Source organism: Meleagris gallopavo, chromosome 4 (genome assembly GCF_000146605.3).
Source record: "Meleagris gallopavo isolate NT-WF06-2002-E0010 breed Aviagen turkey brand Nicholas breeding stock chromosome 4, Turkey_5.1, whole genome shotgun sequence".
In the NCBI taxonomy this organism is placed as follows: domain Eukaryota; kingdom Metazoa; phylum Chordata; class Aves; order Galliformes; family Phasianidae; genus Meleagris; species Meleagris gallopavo.
In genome coordinates this window covers 17,464,512-17,485,731 of record NC_015014.2, presented here as the reverse complement: position 1 = coordinate 17,485,731, position 21,220 = coordinate 17,464,512, and the positions used below count along the sequence as shown (strand labels likewise).

Below are 21,220 nucleotides of genomic sequence, written 5' to 3'. Positions count from 1 at the left end.
CAAAGGTGCTATTTACAGCCAGGCTGATATTCGAAGGATCAGAATTCAGGAGAATGTCACAGCAGGTCCCAACTTGCCTGCTCCTCCAACACATCCTTACCACTATGTAGTAGAGCATACGCGACTGCATAAGGCAGGAAACATTTCCTAAGATGCTTCTCCCCCTGCGCTGCAGCCCAGTGTTTTGCACTGAAATAATTTTAAAGGCTTCACAAAACCAACCCCTCTTTCCCACAAAGCCTTGGCCAACTGCCACAAAACTCACTTGTCCAGGAACAAATCCAGGGAATTCTGCTACAGCTCATTTCAAGAGATTTTCCTCCAAGCAGGTCTGAATTAAATGGTACTAAGAACAATTTTACATTCATCATGAGATCCCAATGAGTTTCAATACGCAATCAGTGGGTCCACAGAATCCTATCCCCAGTGCTTTTCTTCTGGCCAGCAGCCCTGCCAACTGCAGCAATTGCTTTGCTTCATGTCTCGTTGTCATCCCCAGCTTGCAGGTGACTGTGTCCACTTCAGCCATGAAGCCTCCTCCTGCGAACTGCCCCTGCCCTGTGGCATCTGAGTCCCAAATTACCACCAATCCCTGTCAGCATGCAACTCCACAACTGGAGATGGGAGCACTGTAGAGCATCAGCCACATTCCTCTCCGGTGGAAAACCTTTGGCACCAGTATTGATGATTTATCTGGAAAAGGAAAGGAGAGAGAAACGGTGATGAAGCAAGAGCAGCAGGGTTCACAATCCTTGTGATTAATAACTTAAGACACAATTTTCTCTCGCTGCTAAATAAGCAGGGAGAGCACTTTAAAATTAAGGCAGGCCTTTTTGAGAACACAAGTTTCCTGCCAGCAGACTAACTGAAACTAGGACATGGCTGCTAAGACACTATGGAGGTCAGAACGGAGGACGGAGGGACAAGCACACGGGCATGAAGATGACAGCACAGTATAACAAACACTGCAACGTGGGATTAGAAACATGCTCTGCCAAGCACACACACAGGAGGCCTGGCAGCATGAGCTGTTGTGGCCTGTGGCTCAGAATCAGAGCAGCTACCTTCTTTCCTTCTCCAAGCAGGCACTTCAGGGTTCCTTAACCCAGAGTTCAATAGTCATCTATTACCCAAGCTGCTCTCCAGCAAGATGAGCTTATTTTGAGCTACTGAGGAGATTCAAAAGCCATTTTGAAGCCACCATTCAAAGCTATTTTCAGATGCTGAAGTGAAAGCAGCCGACATCCACATGCAGCACAGTGCCACCTTCCTGCAGGATATCTAGCTCACTCCTCAATGCTACCTGCCAAATTCCCCTGCACCACAAAGAACAACCAGTGCATAGCCCTGCACCTAAACAGGCAGCCCCGTGCACCACCACAAGCCTGGGGCCACCTGTCTTTGACATGCTCTCCAACAGATTCCAACACAAGCGAGCATCGCATCTTCATCGTGGTGAAAGGCTAAGTTGAAATAGAGGAAACTGATGTGACAAAAGGAATAAACTCTACCCAAAGAGAACAGCACAACACAATGGTGGTACCTTCATCCTTACCAATCATCATCACCTCTCACCCATACAAGATCATGAGCAATCTGACCCAGCTGTGAGGGTGCCTCTGCTTGGAGCACAGGGTGAATAGGGACCTCCAGAGATTCCTTTCATGATGGTATTATCTCCTGATCTGTCTCAACACAGCTCAGGGAACACCTCGACCCACTTTACTTTGACTCTCCTCCTTTGAGCAGGCTGCCTACAACCACACGTAATTAGAACTGTCCCTGAGCTGCAGAACCGCTATCTTCCAGAAAATGCTTAGTGACGACATATTTTACACAGGCTTTCTGGTGTGTACTGAGAGGAGTGGGAGCTTACTTGGAGCAAGGGCTGATCACAGTAGGAGTGGGGGGGTAAACCAAGGCAACATTAACTCGCTCGCTGCCGTTCTTAGGACAGATGATCTCCGTCAGTCCCTCTGGCCTTGGCTGACTCAGCAGTTCTCCTGTGAATAAAGGAAAAGAGTAAGAATACGGCAAGTATTTGCTAGACATCCTTTTAGCATGCCCTTCCCCCCAAACAAACATCCACAATCAATGCAAGTAAGCACTATATGAGGGCTCCCTGCTCCTGCAAACCCAGCACGTCTCATCCACGTAACCATGGTGAACATCCTGATGATTACAGCCTGCAGACATACTGCTCCTCAGAAAAGTAACATCTGCCATCTTTCCTGTGTCTGCTTTAAATCACTACACAGATCCGAGAGCTCCTCAGGGATTCATAGCATCTATGTGGAGCCTAATGAGAGGGAGGTTTTTAGGACTAGGTGTTTTAATTAGGCTTTGGGGGCAGATGGGATCCAGAAGTCTACCTTCAAGCTGCATGCAAAGGAAGAAGCTGACCTGTAGCATCAGCAGGATAATTAGTAGACAGATGAAGCTACAGATTTGTTCATCTCTGCGTACTACAGCCATCCACACCCACAAAAATGCATCTGTCCCTCAGTCCAAGCAGAAGGTTGCTACAAGGACCATGCCAAGACCACCGTCTTTGGTACAAGCCAGAAAGCAGATGGCTTGGGAGCACCCCCAGACATTGTTTTTTGCATCACTTTGGTATTTTGCCTCTAATAAATTCTAAGGGGGACCTCAAACCAACATGCTTAACCTTTTTTAGACCTTTATGTATCTCCTGCTTTATTCTCAAACAACCCAAGTCACTGTGCCTATCCAATTGTTGGCTCCAGTACTGAAAATTCTGAGCTGTTCCTTTTGGAGCTACCCAGGAGCTGGAGAGATCCTGCTGTCCTGCCATGGCTGAGCAGCCACAGTGTGCCTCTTCCAGCTGCCAGAATAATACTTAAAAGCAAAGTCAAAATAGGCGGTAGGATTCCCTTCTCCCTGGGCACAGCTGCTGTGGGACTGCTATTGCTTCCTGCCAGGGCTCTGGGCCACCCTATACCCTGCTGAGCATGTAAATCCCAGTTCCTCGCTGTCAGCTGCTCCCTCATGGAGATGATACCAGCCCTGTGAGTCAGGAACAGCAGGGGTTCCTCACAGCACGTGTTATTCCTTTGCTGAATTAATTGCGTCAGCTCTGCTGTCCCAGTGCCAAGCTGGCACCCTTGCAGCATGTAGTCCAGGGCAGAACACAGGTCCTTGGACTTCCCTACTGTAAAATGCACTTGCAAGAAACCCTTCTGCTGTTAAACAAAGAACAGCAGAAAAACAGCTCCAAGTATCTAGCCTTGATTGCCTGGTATCCCAGGAAAAACAGAAGAAAAGTCAGGCTTCCAAGAACAACATCCCAACCTGTGCAGGATAGCACACTAGCAATCAGCCCCACCATTCCTGAAGCCCCCCCAAATGCCACTCTCCTTTTCTTCTCACAGTGCTTCTCTTCCTACTTCTGTGAAAAAGCAGATCTGAAAAACCTTGTTTTTCTCAGCAGATTCAGAAGACATTGCTTGGTATCGTCAAAGCAGCAAGAAGGGTTTGGCAGGGAACAAACACAGCTCCTCCGGAAGGAGAGCCCACCTTTGGGACCAGCAGATCCAGTTTAACCCCCAGTCTGGAAGCTGAAATCACATTTGGTTTGACTGCCTACCTTCCTCTCACACCCACACTCAAACCTGAAGTGGCAGAGAAGCTTTTAAGCCACCAAGACAGATGAATCGTGACAGTATTCACAATTCTAAGTTAAACCTACAAGGCAGCGTCCTCAATTATATGAGCTGTCGCATGTTGAAAGCAGTGACGTGTCTCACCAAGTATGCACCCCACAGGGCTCCATATCCCGGTGCCTCCCAGGTTTCCAGCCCCAGGTAGACTTCCCAGATGCAGTTTTGCTAATAGTACTGAAAACACCAGTTCTGAAACATGGATCATGACATTGGCACACCATTATGTGCTTTAAAGGCAGGGCTAATATCCATTAGATCTTAAACCAGAGGAGTGAAGTAAGACTGCCTGCTTAGACCTTTGTTCCCATTTTTGTCTCCCCACTTCAAGAATCCTAAGGAGGAGAAATACTGAAGAGATTGCTGCAGGGTAAAATAGATGTCTGGTTTGCATGTAACCCTCTCCCCATGCTCTTCAATCAAGTGTCCCTTTCATCACAGCCTTACCTTCCCTTGTAGATTGCCACTGAGGCCACCGTGAACCTGAGTGAAGCTTGGCTTCATGCTCAGACAAACCTCAGCAGTGAGCCTGAGGAGACCAAATGAAGTACTTCACTGATTCAAAGGAAAAAGCTAAATCCTTGGCACGTGGTGGTGTTTACTTGGTTTAACTTATCTATAGCTGTACTTAGAGCAGTCTATGCCAGCAGTACTTGCTCTGCCCCTACATACAGACCTGCCAGTCTGTATTATGATTGCACACTCCTCCATAAGCGCGTCACAAATTTTGCTGAAAACGTCAGTCCTGCCTCTCTGCTCTGAAAGGTCATCCTGCAATGGCACGGACACAAACTCGTGCTGGATACCTGGGCCAGGCCACTGTCTGCAGACAGGTGAGCATAACTGCCTGCACCAGAGAGCAGATGCGTATTGCCACACAAGGAAGACACTTTTATGGCCATATTTGCTTTCTGTGTTCCTGGTGTACAGCTTTTGGTCAAATGCAGAGTCAGGCCCGTTATTCCTTCTGTTTTTGAGTTGTGATTTGGATTGAGATGACTTCTTCAGAGCCCTTGCCAGCAATCAGACCACGCATGCTGCAAAGCACACTTTGCTGGCCTGTAAGAAATACCCATGAAATGCCAGATACCCATGACGGATCAGATAGTTCAGAGAGACGCTGACAGTAAAAAAGGACAGCACTTGCAGCAGTGTTCAGTTATTCCATGCTGGCAGACAGACAAGCCCAGCTGTAAGCCTACTTGGCTGTATAACAGACAGAAGGCTTTTGCACGAAGGAAGGAAAATCCCTCCCAGGCCTTTTGCCTTCTGCTGCATTTTCTACACAGCTCCTGCTGCCACAGGTATGCTAGATGGAACAAGGCTCCCTGTCCACATGTCAATGAACTACAGCAAGGACATAAGGCTGAGGGACTTTGCTACAGCCTGCCAGGCCATCTCCTTTCTCTTGGAGCTGTCAGGAGAATACATTTGCACAGTAACAGCACAATGGCATTTCCATGGTGTCAATAAGGATCTGGGACAACAAGCAAGCAGTGGACAGGCAGGATCCTAGCCATTGCTGCATGCTGCTGCTCACATCCTTCTCTCTCTTGGGATCTTGATATACCAGCCATGCTTCACGACAGGAATACAGAACTTATTCCTACATCCTGCCCTGCCTCATCACTGCCTCCATCCCATGCCTCCAAACTGCTTGCAATCATATGCTTGTTTTTCTAGCCCAACTGCTCTTTTGCTTTCATACCCCAAATTCCTTTCCTGTGCTGAAGTCTTTCAGCCACAAGAGTGGCAGGAGATTCTGGGTCATCCCTTCAGAGAATTACAGAATAAAACACTCCAACATTTTCTGCAGGCCAAAGCCCATCCCATACTTGGTTTCCTACTGCAGCCAGACAGTAGGGTTACAAGAGAATCCCAGGTCTCGGGGCGTGCTCTGGCCCCACAGCAGTTCTATCTCATTCGTCCACATAGCCACAGAGAGGTTAGATTGGAAAAGCTGTAGCTTCTGTGCTTATTGCTTGGGGTTATTCAACATCTGAAATATGCATTTTTACTAAATCTAACACAGGGTAGGTTGAATAGCCACAGGCATAATTTCCCCTCTGCTGTAAGCGCAAGCATTACACTCACATGCTGGGACTCTGCAGCTCCACAGAGGATAAGAAATCTGCATGGCATCTTGGCAGCAGGAAGGAGAAGGAGATGGTGTCTCATAGCAAGCCTGCTTCTATTCCATGCCATTTAAATCATCTTTACCACTCTTGGCATGGATGAAACGAATAAGCTGCTTCCTGCAAATGCTGCTGTGCAGTACGCATAAACTTATTCTCAAAGACTGCACTCCAAAAAGCACTACTCTCTGTTGGCATGAATTTTTAATTGTGTCTTAAAACACTGTCTACATCTGAAGCACAAAAATAGAAAATTACAACTCTGCACTATTCTTCATTTATTTCCAGGGCCCTGAGCAACCTTATCTATCTGTGGGGATGGCTCTGCTCGTAGCAAGGGGGTTGCATAGAGACTTCCAAGTGAGGACTTAATTATCTTCTCATTTGCTTTCCAGCCAGGACTGCTGGGACACAGAACCACAGCACTCCAGACCAGAGAGCCCCAGGTCCACTGCAGAGGCCGTGCCCTGCTTAGCTCAGGCCCCAGCACTGCACTTGTTGATATCACCCACGCTGCCCCTCATATGCAAGAAGCCCTGTAACCATCACCCTAGAGGGAAGCTGTGCCAAGAGGCAGGTGCTCTGCAAGGCCTCCTTGAAAGCCAGCCTAGTGAGACACATCCTGGAGAGATATCATTCCTGGATACTACAGCCTTCAAGTTTAGCCATAAACTTGGTCACACAACTACCAGCTTGGTCAGAGGAACACCATACACCCTCCTCCTTTCCCAATTCGTGACAGTCAGCTAGCACTTAACCTCTCACTGTCACAGCAGAAGAGGACACTGTCACAACTCAATGGTTGCAAAAGCTCCAGGGAAGCATCTGACACTGGACTGAGTACCAGGTGGAGAACTTGGGTAGAAGGCATTTCAGATGCTCAACACAGTGGATAAAGGAGGGCAATTATTCAAAGTGCAAATTTGCATCTCATTTACATCTCAGTGGTTTCTCTGACATGAGTTATTTGAGCTCCCCCCTACTATGCTAATAAAATTTGGAATACATTATATTTGTCTCAAAATATCATTTTACAACATTTTTCTCAGGGCCACATAATTATAGCTGAAACTGAAACTCAATTAAAACAAAAAAAGCAGTATTTCCAAAACCAGACAATTTCATACTTCCCATCTGCATACTCACAAACCAGAACAGAGACAATAGAAGCAAATCATCAAAATAACTCCATCAAGATGGAGGTCTCAGGAGAAGTCGTGAAGGTTTGAGCCCTTCTATCTTGTTCTGATGATACGAAACAAGCAGCTCAGAAATACCTAATGCCTAAGCCAGTGCAGGTAGCTATCAACGAGCAACACCCCTCTCCTCTTTCTGCAGCTCTCAGAGAGACTTCATGGAGCCGCACTGCCATCTCAGTAACAGATGGGCCAAAAGGAGAGGAGACTGATTTTTGACATGAATGTGATGCCTTTTCTCTGCTTTGTCCTCCATCTATTTAAGATAGTATTTCAGCATAAGAAGCCTCTCTCATCCAGCTTCACTGTCCCCGTCCTGTCAGGCACTCAACCTTTGTGTTTCCCAGTGCAAGGAGGCATGTGGAAGCAAACAGTCCCTGCTCATGAGTACAGACAATGGAGAAAGGAGGCGGCCACAGGGGACAAATATACAGGACAGTAAAAAAGGCTCAGGAAAATGAGAGTGAGTGCTGGGAAAAAGCTGAAATAGAAAATGAAACATCCTCCAAATTGCTGAGTATTTCGCAATATCTGCCCTAAAAAGCATCCTGGAATCAGCAGGCTGCAACACAGTTCTTTCAGATGACTGCAGTACAAAGCCATGAAAAATTGATTTGCTTCATTAACATTTTAGGACCTTATTAGCTGGAACGAAATTGACTGTCAAGGCATTTTAAGGGCGAGTCACAGTATAACAAGCTCAGTGCGAATTATCTTCATCCCAAAATAGAAAGAGGTCTGTTACTGAGTAACCAAGCCCAGAATCTACCTTTTGGTTATTTTTAATTCCACCCCTTCGACCATATCTGAGCACCTTCTCATCCTGCCAAGGCAGGGACCAGCTGGAGATACAGCTGCCAACTGCACTAGTCTGGCTGTTCTCATCCAGTAACAGCAGAGCTGCACACAAGAGCAGCCACCTGAATATCAGACACTGCAGCTTCAGCCAGTTCAAATGAATAGTTTCCACCAGCTGTCAGCCTACCTTTCAAGACAAGTAAGCCCAAAGCTATTACATTCTCAGCACAGAAGAGATGATGAGCTTTCTCCTCCATCCAGATGTTCAGAATGTGGCAGGTCCCACTGATGAGAAAAATGGAGTCTAAAAAAGCTCTCAAAGCCATTACTTCGATGAATAAAGCAAACAGGCAATGTTCTCCCACGTTTGCAGAGAGTGACCAGGACTGGTCAGCATCTTGCTAGCTCCAGCTCCCTGGATTTGGGTCACAACACGTTAAAAGCTGGCAACGCAAAAAGCCAGCTCCTGGAAGGGGTCGAAAGAGATGAGAGGTTTACCAGATTCTGTCCTATGGACTGCTAGCTAGTGATAAGGCAGCAGCAAGTCTCAGTCTGACCACCTGCTAAACACAGAGGAGAATGAGGCAAGCATTAAGACACTTTCTTTGGGCAGAAGCTAGCCAAGGGCTGGGAGAAATAGAAAAAAGAAAAAGAAAAACAAAAACAAAAACAAAACAAAAAAAACCCCACACAGAAGACCTGTCTGTACCTGTGCTTCCCAACAGTTTTTCTGAGATTAAATAAACTTCTCCCAGATAAAAGCAACTTGGCTCCATTGGTTGCTCTTCTTGCCTTAGGGCCATTCCAAGGCTACAGTGTGAACAGTAAAATTAATTGGAGGAGGGAGCTGTTTTTTTGAACCTGCACGGCAAGTATTCCCTTCCAGATCATTTAAGGTGAGATACACACACAAAACTCTAAACCCTCTCTGCATACCATTCCTCAGAAAAAAAAACAGGGAGCCCACATATGCAAAGGAGTGAATTCCTTCACCAGCATTCAGTTGGTTTAAGGAGCACAGTCTAATCAACTTAACTCCCATTCAGGCTTACATCAAATAGGTATTTTACCTGTTAATTGAACCAACTCACACTCATCCCTCAAAGATGAAAGGGAAGCCCCATTTCAATCCATTAAGAAGCCACTTTACCTTGGAATTTGATCTGTGCACGTACATCACAGGATTTATTCTAGACGTGTGCTCAACTTGAGCACAATGTCTTCTTGCTACTTTTTCTACAGCCACCCAGTTTCTCCTGGTTAATAAATAACACCACACTGCAAACAGAGGGCAGGTATGGTTTCAGCTGAGTAGTTACCATTCGATTTAAAGTACTTCTATTATTAACAAAGTTGCTGGTTTTGAAGTTGGAGTAAGCTGCTAGATTTGCACTGCTCAGTGGTCAAGAACAAAGCTCCATCTGTCCTTTTTCTAGTAAGAACTTTACAAAATCTTTTCTTCGTCCTCTTTTCCAGAAGAGATGAGGATTAATCTTTTAAATCTATTTTTCCTCTTTTTTTTTTTTTCCAGTGAAACCCCAGTATTTCCAATCATTTGCTCACTTTTCTTTGAACCTGCTTGTTCCCTAATACCCAAATGAGTGACAACTAACAGTTATAAATCAAGGTGATAACTCACTTTTGCTTGTAAACACATTTTCCCTATGGGAAACCACTTATTTACAGACAACATTATAGATTGTTTTACTAACTCTGCTGAAAGCAGCTCTTGGCCCTTTTATTCTTCCACTGAAATGCCTTCCAAAATGAGAAGTCACGCAAGTTCAGAAACAATAGTTTTGCTGCTTAACTCCTGCAGAGTTCATCACCTGCTAAATGCCATCTGGTCTTGGGCTCTTAGTGCCCCCAAATAAAGTTCAGCATCCTTCTTTGCTGCTTAAAAAGCACTTCTTCCATAGCAGCCACATTTGCCACTGAATCAGGAGGGAGCCTCGGGGGCTGTAAGGAACTCATCAGTCTCCCAGGGAAACATTTCACTCCTCCAGCATCTCCTCTATCATCCTACACCTCCCCAGGAGCTGCATGCTCTGCAGTGGGGCTCCAGGACAGGGCTTCAGCATGCTTCAGGGCTGCTCAGAAGCCATAAGTTACCTTAGAGCACTTTCCACAAAGCAGTAGCACAGCTAAGAATGCAAATCTACCACATACAAACTCACACAATGTACCGTTCTAAGAAAAACAAGGAGCAACCGCTCTTGGCTCGAGCCAAGAGCGTGCAAGCCAGACAACATCCGAAAGAACCTTTCTTTCTCCTTCCAAAAAAGTATGCTTCGTAAGTAAAAAAAAATGCAAACAAAATACAGTCACACTGGATGTTCCTGTTTATGTACCTAAAGATTTTTCAGGCTTGGTGCTAAAGGAAACGTGCCCCATGTTTCTGGGCTTCCCCAGCACATTCCTGGCAGCCAAAGGTACCCGTGCTCCTTCTCCATGAACTCGTTGTTCCTGTCCATCTCTCAGCCTCCTGCATTTTTCTTAAACGTACAACCAGGAGAACAGCCCTTCGAGCGAGGCAAAGCTTTATTAAAGATGACTGCTGAATAAAAAAATCAGTTTAAAATCCTTTTGTAATGATGACCGGATTAACTGCATCACGCTGTGTTATGCAATGGGGGATAAAGCAGTACACAAGCAAGCAGCAGAAGTGCCGCAGCTCTCAGCTCCCAGCCCAGCACTCACCTGCACTGCTTGGATGGCCACAGGAGCAGAACCACATGCAAGGCTCGCAGAGGAGAGGCTGTTTTGTGACACAGCTTTCTATTAGAGATGCTGTTTCAGAGCAATATTGCAGCTTTTGAAGGGGAGCACATCTCAGCATATGTGAGGTGCAGTGCCAAAAATGCCAGCCCTGCCCCCAGTGCCAGCCCATCGTGTTACCTAAAGCAGAGCGTCAGGCACCTGCTCTCATCACACCTGGATCAGCCCAAAGGTTTCTACTGTTTAAAAGCCAGCTCCCTGTGTGAAATACAAATTCGCAGCATCGCCTTGCCTTGTTCGGCAACCTTTTCTTAACGTTGTGTTTAGCTTCACTGCAGGCACTCCAAAATGCGCATGTGTGCATGAACATTATGCGCTAGGCTCTCTTCTTGCTGTAGATGAAAGACGTGATTTATTTAAAAGGAGTAAAAGGAACAAGTTAAAAATAACAAGCAGCTTCAAAAGCTTCATAGTAGCTTTCTGCTACAGAAAGAAGTGAGAGAGAACTACTTTTTTCAAGACCCAAAGGAAGGCTCTCAAAGTTTCCTTTCATCCAGAAAACTCTTCGGCTATGCTTCAGAAGGACAAAGAAGAAACCTACATAAGACTCAATTCCTGATCATTTGTTCAGTCTGGAGAAGGCTCCATGGAGATCTGATAACAGCCTTTCAGCTTCTATAATGGGCTATGAAAGAAGGGGACAGACTCTTCAGCAAGGTCGGTTGTAATAGGACAAGGGGAAAAGTTTTTGTTGCCCATAGAGGTGGTAGATGCCCCATCCCTGGAGACCTTCAAGGTCAGGCTAGATGAGGCTCTGAGCAAGCTGATGTAGCTGTAGGTGGCCCTGCTCACTGCAGAAGAGTTGGACTAGATGGCCTTTTATGGTCCCCTCCAACTCAAATGATTCGATTCTGTGATTTATTTCAGCATCTTTTCCTAGGAAACTCCAAGCTGACCACAGCAGACATTCGCCTCCACAACCATCAGTGAAAATCTTCCCAAAATCCAATAATGATCACCTTAGAGTCTGAAGGACTCCCTTCGGGTGCATGCACATTCCACTGTGAAATGACAAGCTTCTCACTTACTGGCATAAAAAAAATATCATTAATGCAAGACCACAGGCTTCATCAACACGAGTGAGACCCCTCATCCAACACTCATAAATTCAGGTGCAAAGAACCAAGTGGACCTGTCAATGAGGTCAAAGCACAAGTTTCATTCCCCATGCAATGCTCTTACACAGGCAAGGAGTTAGGATGCCTGAAGTGCCAGAGGGAGGCTCGTATCAACTCCACTGAATATTCTGCACAGCTGGCTACTAGAAGCTTGAAAGAACTGCAAAGACTCGACACTGCAGCACACCTGCATTAGTTTACAGGGATGGATTTTTTTTAAGTCATCACCTTAGTGCTCAACCAAAGCAGATGTAAGCAGTTCCACAGTAAAAATAACAGTAACTGAAAAATGTAATGTCAGATCACAAGAAGGGGAAGCTCTTTTTGATCAATTTCCTAAATTTAGCCACTTTGATAATCCTGAGTCATTTGGCCACAAGAGTTTTCAATATCCAGCAGGCGCATCATTATCTGAAACAAGAGTGTCAAAATCTCAAAGAAAATGTATTCAGAAGGAAGATCCAGAGAAATGCAGAGGGAGCTGAAACTTGCCTGGTTGTGTAACATGGTGAAGTAGGGCTGGTGCTGGCTCCAGGCTCCCTTCTCTGGAAACCTGCCACAAAGCATCCTCTACTTGGGCACACACAGCCTTGTCCAGCACAAAACTGCTCTCTAAAACCAGTTCAAGTCTAGGAACCGTTCCCTGTTGAGCGACAGCACCACACCACACCACACTGCTCAGTCTGAAACCAGGTTGTCTGGATGCACAATTCCCCATGCCCCTGGGCAACTCCTGGGTGAGTCTGCCAACTGCAAGGTACCTTCCACCCCATAGATCCGTACCTACCAGCGGCTCTGTTGGCTCCTCAATATCTCACCTGCTCTGGTTCCTCTGGGCCCAGCCACGACTAAAGACTCCTGCTAAAGGAGGGATTCTGTTTGCCACTCTCCACTTCACAGAGAAGAGGATGAGGAATTACAAAAGGAAGCGGACACATCATTGTTGTCACTGCCCGAAGTCCCATTCAGACAGACTCCCAGCTGCTCAGCCCTTTTTAAGGAAAAACAAATGCACTGGACATCAATACCCTGAATCATTCTCTTCTATAGTCTGCAGTAAGTACAGCTGCATTTCACTGTTGAGGATATAATCCCACAATGTTTAGCAGTCAGACAGACAGTGAAGCTGTTTCTCCCTGTAATATAGTAGAGAAGGAGGATGTGCATAGGAACTAGTGAGCTATACACAGTATTTAAAGACATGAAGAGAGCATGGAGAGCAGAAAAACATGAACATCTTCATGGTCAAAATGAGATGCCTGTGTTACCAAATGGATCATTATTCCTAGTTAGAGGATCAGTGATAACAAAGCTCCTTCCTGGACCACACAAGCATCACCTCCGAGTCATCATGTGGAAAAAACAGATGGGTCAGAACAGGGTTTGAGATGAAGTTTTGCTTGCCCTGAAAGTTACTTGCCCCTGCAATACTGGGGAAGAAACTGGGGAAAAAAGATAATCTGCAGTTAGGGTTATGCATTAAACCACAACCAGCGCAAACAGCTCAGTGCAATCCCAGCCTCCATCCACTGGCCACAAGCAAGCTGCCCCTGACCATGTGTCTGTGAGTACGCATCGATGCCACTGACAGCTTTGGCATGACCAGAGCATGCAGGTCTGAGCTGTGGCCAAGAAAATACCACAAGCACAGCATGACCTCAGCCTGCTACAGCAGAACCTCAAAGTCACTGCAGCTGAACATCCCAAATGAAATTCAATTGCTGCTGCTGGGTTTTGCAAGCAGGCAGTCTGGGTTTCTACTTTTGGTAATTCTGCAACTGACACAGAGCTTTTCATTAAGTACATTTTCATTCCTGCTAAACTGCTTTTAGGAGCAAAACAAGTAGCCCGTGCTACCATTAACAGATCACTAATTAGTGAGTAGCATGCAAAACTGCCTACAGCTACCTGCTCAATACTGCAAATACAAGACACGGCACTGTGCAGAATTAACTACCAGACAGATTTATCCATATTCCACATTTCAAGTGATGCTTGTTTTTTTTCCAGAGCTCTATCCCAATGTCAAGTAAGGTGCGCAATACCAAGCAACAAGGATTCAACACTGGCAGACTCCCACCATCTTCTCCTGATAGGTGAAAGGACCTTGCAACATACTTGCACATTCAAGCTTTCCTCTCAAAGATGCATAGAATTCCCATAGCTCCTTAAGTATGCAAAGCTGACATCAGCGTGAAGATTCCTGTCACAAGAAAAAGAGTATAGCCTTTCATAAATGTATTATGTTCTGCAGCATTTTTATCATGCATGTGAAACACACATGACAGGACATAACCAAACTCATATGGGAAAAGTTCCCACCTCTGAGTGTTTTGTTTTCACCAAAAGTGCATGCAGATAGCAGGAACTAAAGCATGTTTCAGGATACCTGTGCGTGGGACACAAACCAGATGACTCCGGAAAGGAGAAAACCTGCATTAGTATTTGATCTGAGCAATCACTAACACTTACAGTTAGTCATTTTTGAACAGCTCTCTTGCAATGGCACAAAAAATCATTTGGTACTAAGCACCTGTAAAGTGAAATAGCAACAACTGAAGAAAAAAAAAGAGGGAAAAAAAAAATAATGCATTGAAGGCCAAAACATTTGCATTTTTCACTAACTAAACCAAACCAAAGATGCACACACCCAAACCTAGCATTTCCCTGGGTCACTGATGGCAGCTCTAAGTCCAAGTCCAGAGATGACTCTCCATGTGGAATGAAGTCGGTCCAGGTGAGCAGTTAAGGAACAAACAGCTTGAGGGGTAGCTTTGCTAAGTGAGACGCCCATTACAACCACCAACCCATTTCCCCAGACTTTGAGAGAGGAGATACAACACAGAATCTGGCTATATATGCACATCATTATTGTAACAACCCAACTGCAGCTTGTAAGCTTGTTTCCTTCATTACAGGCCTGTTTTCCTCCTGACTTGTGGGGTCCTGCTCTGCATTCTCCTACCATCCAGACAACTGGTGCCTAGTACTCACACTGCGCTGGGCACTTTTTAGAGGGGTTATAATAGCCCCAAAATAATGAAGCATCTAATTTGAAAATAAGGAGGGAAAAAAAGAAAAAAATACTCCACCCTCAAACAGGGATGAGAAAACGCTGCCACATGCTAACACCAGGCTCTGCAGCTAAGAGGTACTGCTCCACCTGGCAAAAAAAGCCAACAACTGCTTATAATTTAATTAAAAGAACAATTAGACACCTGACATGAGTCTTTCATTTGGAGGCTTGCTCAAACTTGGGAGCAGCTTCTGACCCTTTCTGAGAAGACCAGTCCCACCTGTTCCTTTTCCACTTTATGCAGGACTCTACAGCATGACAAAGAGAAATCTTGCCATCTCATGACTCCATCCCAGCCACCAAGGGAATTCATGCTTCCCTTCAACTCTGAAGCAAGTATGGAATAGAAAGATTTGTGATCTCCCAGGTCTCAGGACAAGCTGGGGAAATGAACTGGAAGTAGCTCCCCAGAAAAGACCTGGGGTTGTGGAAGACACTACGCTGGAGGCAAGTCAGTAATGTGCCCTGTCACTCAGAAGGTTGATGGTGCTCTAGGTTGCACAAGGCAAAGCACTACCAGCAGGACAGGATCCTTCCCCTCTGCTCAGCATTAGTGAGGCTGCACCTGGAGTACTGGGTCCAGCTTGGGCCCCCAGTACAGGAGAGATGTGGGCACACAGGAGGGAGTACAACAAAGGGCCACAAACATGATAAAGGGACTGCAGCATCTCTCCTATTAGGACAGGCTGAGAGAGCATCACACATGGTTTATCTGCCCTTAGCTTTCCACTTGCTGGCACATTTTTATCTGTGAAAATGATTCTGTCCTGTTTGAAACAGTATCTCGTGAGTTTTCTAAAGTAGACATAGCTCTCGGCTTTCTTTTACCTATGTTCATACAGGCAACTTCACAGGCAGGAAAAAAGCAAGTCACTCGCCAAACAGAATTGCATCCCACCCCTATGGGCCACATAAGGCTTGAGAATGCCTTGTGCATAGCACAGCTCAGAAGAACCAGAGGTAAGGTCCCACCGTCCATTCTTTGTCTCTATCACCACCCACCATCCAAAAGCCCTTTGTTCCAGGAACATCAAATCACACAAAATCATAGCATTTCACATTGTCTGTGACAATCCAACAAAGGCCTCATCTTCTTGACATGGCAAACAATTTTCTTTTTTTGATCAGTACATGCAAGGATTTGTCTTCTTTAGCCTGGAAAAGATCCTTTTATTTATATGTAGTGCAAACATAAAGGAAAAAAAAAATCACTCAAACATTCAACACAGCACTTACTGGTTGAGCAGATGACTGCAGCCTCCAAGCACACAGATTCCAACTCGGATGCCAATTCGGTTACTGATTCACCCAACTACAAAGCCGTTTCAAACAAGAAAGCTTCCTTAAAAGGATTCTGTCAGGTCCTTTTTAGATCATTTTTATTCTTAGTTTGTTTGCAATAAACCTTCAGAAGACCGAATCCAGAATTTCAATTCTTATTAACCATTACTGCGCACACTATACTGTACTTGAAGGATTTCTGTGTATTAAACAATGAAAACCTGCACAAGCAGGTTTGGAGTAGAAGCAAGGATTAACCCTCAACTCTTGAACAGACAAATCCCCTCTTGGAAGGGGATTCCAACAAAAACGTTGGATGGCAAAAATGCCCCATCGATTTCACGAATGACGACACAGATTGCACAAGCAGACACAGCCAGACTACACTTCCAATTCTGAGCACAAATTTGGCAGCGTCTTCTCGGAAATATTTCCCTTATTAAGGTCAACAGGCTGCAAAGCATTTCTTCAGTGAAGTCCTAAAAAGACCAGAGTCCTACTTCAGAATTAGCAGCACTGTAATTGCCAGGATTTCCGCTGCAAGAGCTTGGAAAAAAAAACACAGACATCTCCATTGCTGCACGTTTGAGTAACACTGGAACCATCTCCTTCCCACACGCTGTCACAAGCGACACCAACCACGACACACTCACATGAGAGCACTACGACCTTAAATATTCACACCTCCTGTTCAACAAAATTGGAGAAAAAAAGCCCACTGCATCACGGTTCCCACAGAGATCCTAAGCGCTCTCTTATTCTCTGAGCATATCTACAACAAAGATTTTGTTTTGGATCAAATGCAGGCATGCAGGCTATACCCTTCCAAACGGTTGGGGGTTGCATTTTTCACTCAACACAAGTCATAGCCAGGCTCTATTTAACACCCAAGCTGACAAGCAGGTTTCTCATTTAACTGCAGCTCCATGGGGTCATAAAAGATCAGTTGTGAAACACACGCGCATGGAAATGATGCATGACTGCGGGTTTGATTTCATCAAAAGCTGAATCTTCAATATCCATAATAATGCCCAAACATACCGGTTGCTCTCTCAGCTATTTTTTTTCAGGGTTTTTTCTTTTTTTCTGAAAGCAGATCACATTGCCCTGAGCATGTCAGCAGCAAGACCATGGGAGTGCCACTTCCCAGTTCACATAGTCAGGGTTCCCCTCACCCTGAGCCCAGTGCTCCTTAGAAAAAGAGATATTTAGGGGATGAAATCAGCTAACAAAACAAATATCTAAACACACCCTACTATCCTGATGTAGCTCTAGATGTTCCTGTTCATTACAGGGGAGTTGGACTAGATGACCTTTAAAGGCCCATTCTGACTCAAATGATTCTGTGACTCTATGATTCACATCGCCTACAAACCCATCTAGCACCACTGCTTGCTTTAACTTAGCACATACTCCAGTTCCCTCACAATTTCAGGTTACCTGTAAATAAAGAATGCTTCAACACACTTCCAAAGTGGGGTGGGGGGATGAATAAAAATGTATGCTTCTGGACCACTGCTTACAGCTCAGAGTGGATATTCATTTGAAACAGATACACACATCAGCAAACACCAAAGCAAACCCAGAGGAGCAGGAGGATGCAGGTCAGGAGGCATACACACAAAGTAAAGCAGATGCTGCTGGAAAACAGTGCTCATAAAGTAATGAGTTTATAGGCAAAAGATTTAAAAAGCACCATGGCTAATCACGTGACAGAGGAGACAGACTATGATTTTTTCACTAGAAGAAGGGAGAGAGGGGAAGGAAAAAAAATATCTATATATATATTTATTAAGAAATACTAGCACCCAAATACAAAGTCTGGGAAATACTTTCAGGTGAGAGACCTAAACAAAGAAGATGGAGCATCTTTCTCTTTGTATGGAGGAATGCCTCCTCCTAGAGTCAGAGGCTCTTCTAAAAAAGAGGACGTGACAAGGGGCTACAAAGATCAGCGTGGTCACTCTGTACCACCAGGAGCTTTTCTGCACTCAGAGGAATGCTTTTGAGTGGGAGTGGGGACACCAAGGTGCTGTCAGGCATCTCTGTGTTTACAAACAGCTCCACAGAAGGTGAAGCTGCAGGATAAAGGACTTAGGAAAAAATGTTGAGCCATTCAAGGAAATCAGTATCAGCACAGGATAGGGTCGTCCAACAATGGACGACCACTGCTTAAGACAAGAACCTGAAAAGCAGAGAAAAAAGACCTGGGCAAAGGCGGACATAACATTCCCCTATCTCAGAATAGCGTTATTTTAAGCCTATCTCCTTGGAGCTACCCTAATATTTTCTTCTATGACTCAAGTCATCAGGAAAGGGACACAGAAAGGGGGGAGGGTGGGATAAGTAAAGATCAAGCTCACATAAACATGGCAGAATCCCCTCAAAGAAGGCACAAAGCCGCAGAAGGGGTGACAGGCAAGCTGATTCATGCCTTACCTGGAAAACTGTGTGGGTTGGGTGACCCTCTTTTAAGGCACTTTGAACAGAGGACGTGCACAGTGTAGTACAGGCCCGGCCATTCCTGGAGCAGGACATTCAGTTCTTCCACTAAGGGAGTAATAGCTTGCCAAGCTGTCCAGATATTTGGTAGGGACGCGTGGCTAGCAATAGACAGTGTATCTGGCTGCAGGGCTCCCCGGGCAGGCCGGTAGCTCACCACCACTGGCACCTTTCCCCGGTAGGCATAGATCTGGTATTTGCCATCTGAGCGCTGAACCACATGGCTGTTGATCTGGACGCTGTAGCGCGCAAACAAGCCAGGTGGGAAAATGAAGGGAAAGCTGTACTCAATCTGCAGCTGCTCCACCACAAATGACTGGCCACTCAGATTGGCACCATTGATCCACGCCTCCGCATGGGGCACCTCATTCTTCACGTAGCAGGGAAACTTGTACCAAGCGGTCGCCCCATTTAGAGGCTTGGATTTGGGTTTGTTGACACAGTAACAGAGCCCCATCTTCTCCAGCAGCTCCAGGATGAGCTGCAGGTCCTCCCGGCTCTGGATATGGGGCTTGAGGAGGAGGCGGATAACATGGGCAGGGAGGAGGCCATGCAGCAAGAAGCCCTCCACGTAATGATGGAGCTGAGTGGCCCTCAGCTCATCAACGTGGGTGTCACTGAGCAGTTTCTGGAGCAGCACAGTGGCATCCCGCTGGCAGAAAACATTGAGGATGTCAATGAGTCGTGGCAGGTTGTGGAACACATACTCCCGCAGTGTGAGGTGCTCCTCAAAGTAGAGCAGCTTCCCGCTTTCGTGCAGGTAGGACAGGGCGCTCTGGAGCCGGTCCTCCGTCAGGCCTGCCTGCAAGCCCAGCCGGGCAGAGTCCCACCAGCTCAGCCACAGCTGCTGAGCCTGTGGCTGGAAGTGCAGCTCTTCCAGCACTTGCCAGGACTTGGGCAACACCCGGTGCAGGTTTGGGAAGATATCACGGTGCTCAGCCACTGAGAGGAGCTTGTCCCTCAGGCGACGCACCTGGCAGTGGTCCCAACAGCTGAAAGGCAGCACAGGAGAGAGGATCTGAGGCCGGTGGTTGAGAAGATACTGAAACTGGGCTTTTTTTCGCCTCAAGTTCTTGTCTGAGACCCCGTAAAAGGCAGTGTGAGGGCTGGAGCAGCGCAGGTCAAAGTCCTGTCCCAGAGCCTCATCTACCTGCTGAACAAGGCTCTGGAGGCCCTCAGCATCCCTCTTTTCCTGCTGGGCTATCTGGTGATGAATGTCCAGGCACTTCTCTTCCAACTCCCGTTCAGCACAGAGGTCAGCATGGGTTCCCACCATACACACCACAGCGTGGGGCACCTTGGAACCCAGCCAGTGCAAGAAATAGCCCACGGAGGGGTAGAAGTGTTGAGGGACGTAGGCACTCAGATTCACCACCAGCACGTAGAGCGCTCCGGGAGAAAGGAAGAAGGACTGGATCACATCGTAGGTTGGGTCCCCTGCCAGCTCATACACAATGAACGTCAAGCCCCTCTCTGCATCTGCAGTCCAGTCCATCACCTCAATGCCCTTGCTGCCCGACAGTCGCAGTCCTGACGAAACCTGGGAGGCATCTGGAGGCAGTGAGGGCGCAGGGCACAGCCTTTCTCCTTTCCCTTGGTGGGATGGCACATGAGAGCATATGTCCCACCGCTCAGAAGCATCCTCAGGGACAGCGCAGTATCCCACTGCTCTCCCACTATCCTGCTGTTGCCCAGGGCACCCTCGGGGCTGGGCGCTCCCTGCTTCCAGGTTTCCTGCATCCTCCTTCTGCCCATCCTCCTCCATCAGGCATCGTCTCAGCAGGGTCTTGCCAGCGTCCTTCAGACCCATCAGGACCAGCTTGAGGCGGGGTTTGAGAGCAGGCTGGGAGTGGGCCAGCTCCTGCTGGTAGGCTGCAATATAGGGGATGCCTTTCATGCAGACCTCATAGGGGGGCTGGATGAGGGGGTTATCTTTGATCTTCCACAGGGTGACACGGGAGAGCTGCCCGAAGCCCTCGGGTAGGATGGCAATCTGGTTGCCTTGCAGGACCAACTCCTCCAGGTTGTGCAGGAGCACGATGGAGTCGGGTAGATAGCGGATGCGGTTGTTGTCCAGCCAGAGAGTGCGCAACTGGCGGAGCTGGCAGAGGCGAGGAGGCAGCACAGCAAGCTGGTTGCGGCTCAGGTAGAGCTCCTCCAGCCCTGGCAGTGCCAGGATAGCGTCGGGGAACTCACCCAGCAAATTGGAGGAGAGGTTCAGCATCTTGAGCCGCTGCAAGCCACTGAAGCCAGCGGGCAGAGTCCGCAGCTGGTTGCCATCCAGCATGAGGCTCTCCAGAGCGCCCAGCTGGCAGAGGCCCTCAGGCAGGGCTGACAGGCCCGTGCCGCTCAGCCAGAGGATCTTGAGGCGGCACAGGGCGGCGATGCCCTCGGGCAGGGCTCCCAGGTGCCGGTTGCCAGAGCAGTCAAGCTCCTCCAAGGCGGCAAGCTCCAGCAGCGGGGCGGGGAAGCAGGGCAGCAGGTTATGGTCGATGTCGAGGGCACGGAGGTGCCGCAGGCAGCCCAAGCCCTCGGGCAGGCGGCTCAGGCGGTTGAAGCTGAGGTCGAGCTCCTCGAGGTGAGCCAGCTCGGCCAGGCGGGGCGGCAGGCCGGGGCTCTCGGCGCCCAGCTCGTTGTGACTGAGGCTCAGCTTGCG

At 47.2% G+C, this 21,220-nt stretch overlaps 1 protein-coding gene across 1 annotated transcript in view; it reads right to left on the bottom strand.

Annotated features, from left to right (window-relative positions):
• Window positions 1-264: 264 nt before the first annotated feature.
• The window catches only part of MFHAS1 (malignant fibrous histiocytoma amplified sequence 1), a 22,180-nt gene continuing 1,224 nt past the window's right edge, over window positions 265-21,220 (bottom strand). Inside the window, exons 2-4 of the mRNA XM_010709832.1 lie at window positions 18,502-21,214; window positions 1,877-2,003; window positions 265-693 (exon numbers count right to left, since the gene is read on the bottom strand). Coding sequence (XP_010708134.1) covers window positions 690-693; window positions 1,877-2,003; window positions 18,502-21,214 — 2,844 coding nt within the window. The 3' untranslated portion in view covers window positions 265-689. The remainder of the gene's footprint in view (window positions 694-1,876; window positions 2,004-18,501; window positions 21,215-21,220) is intronic.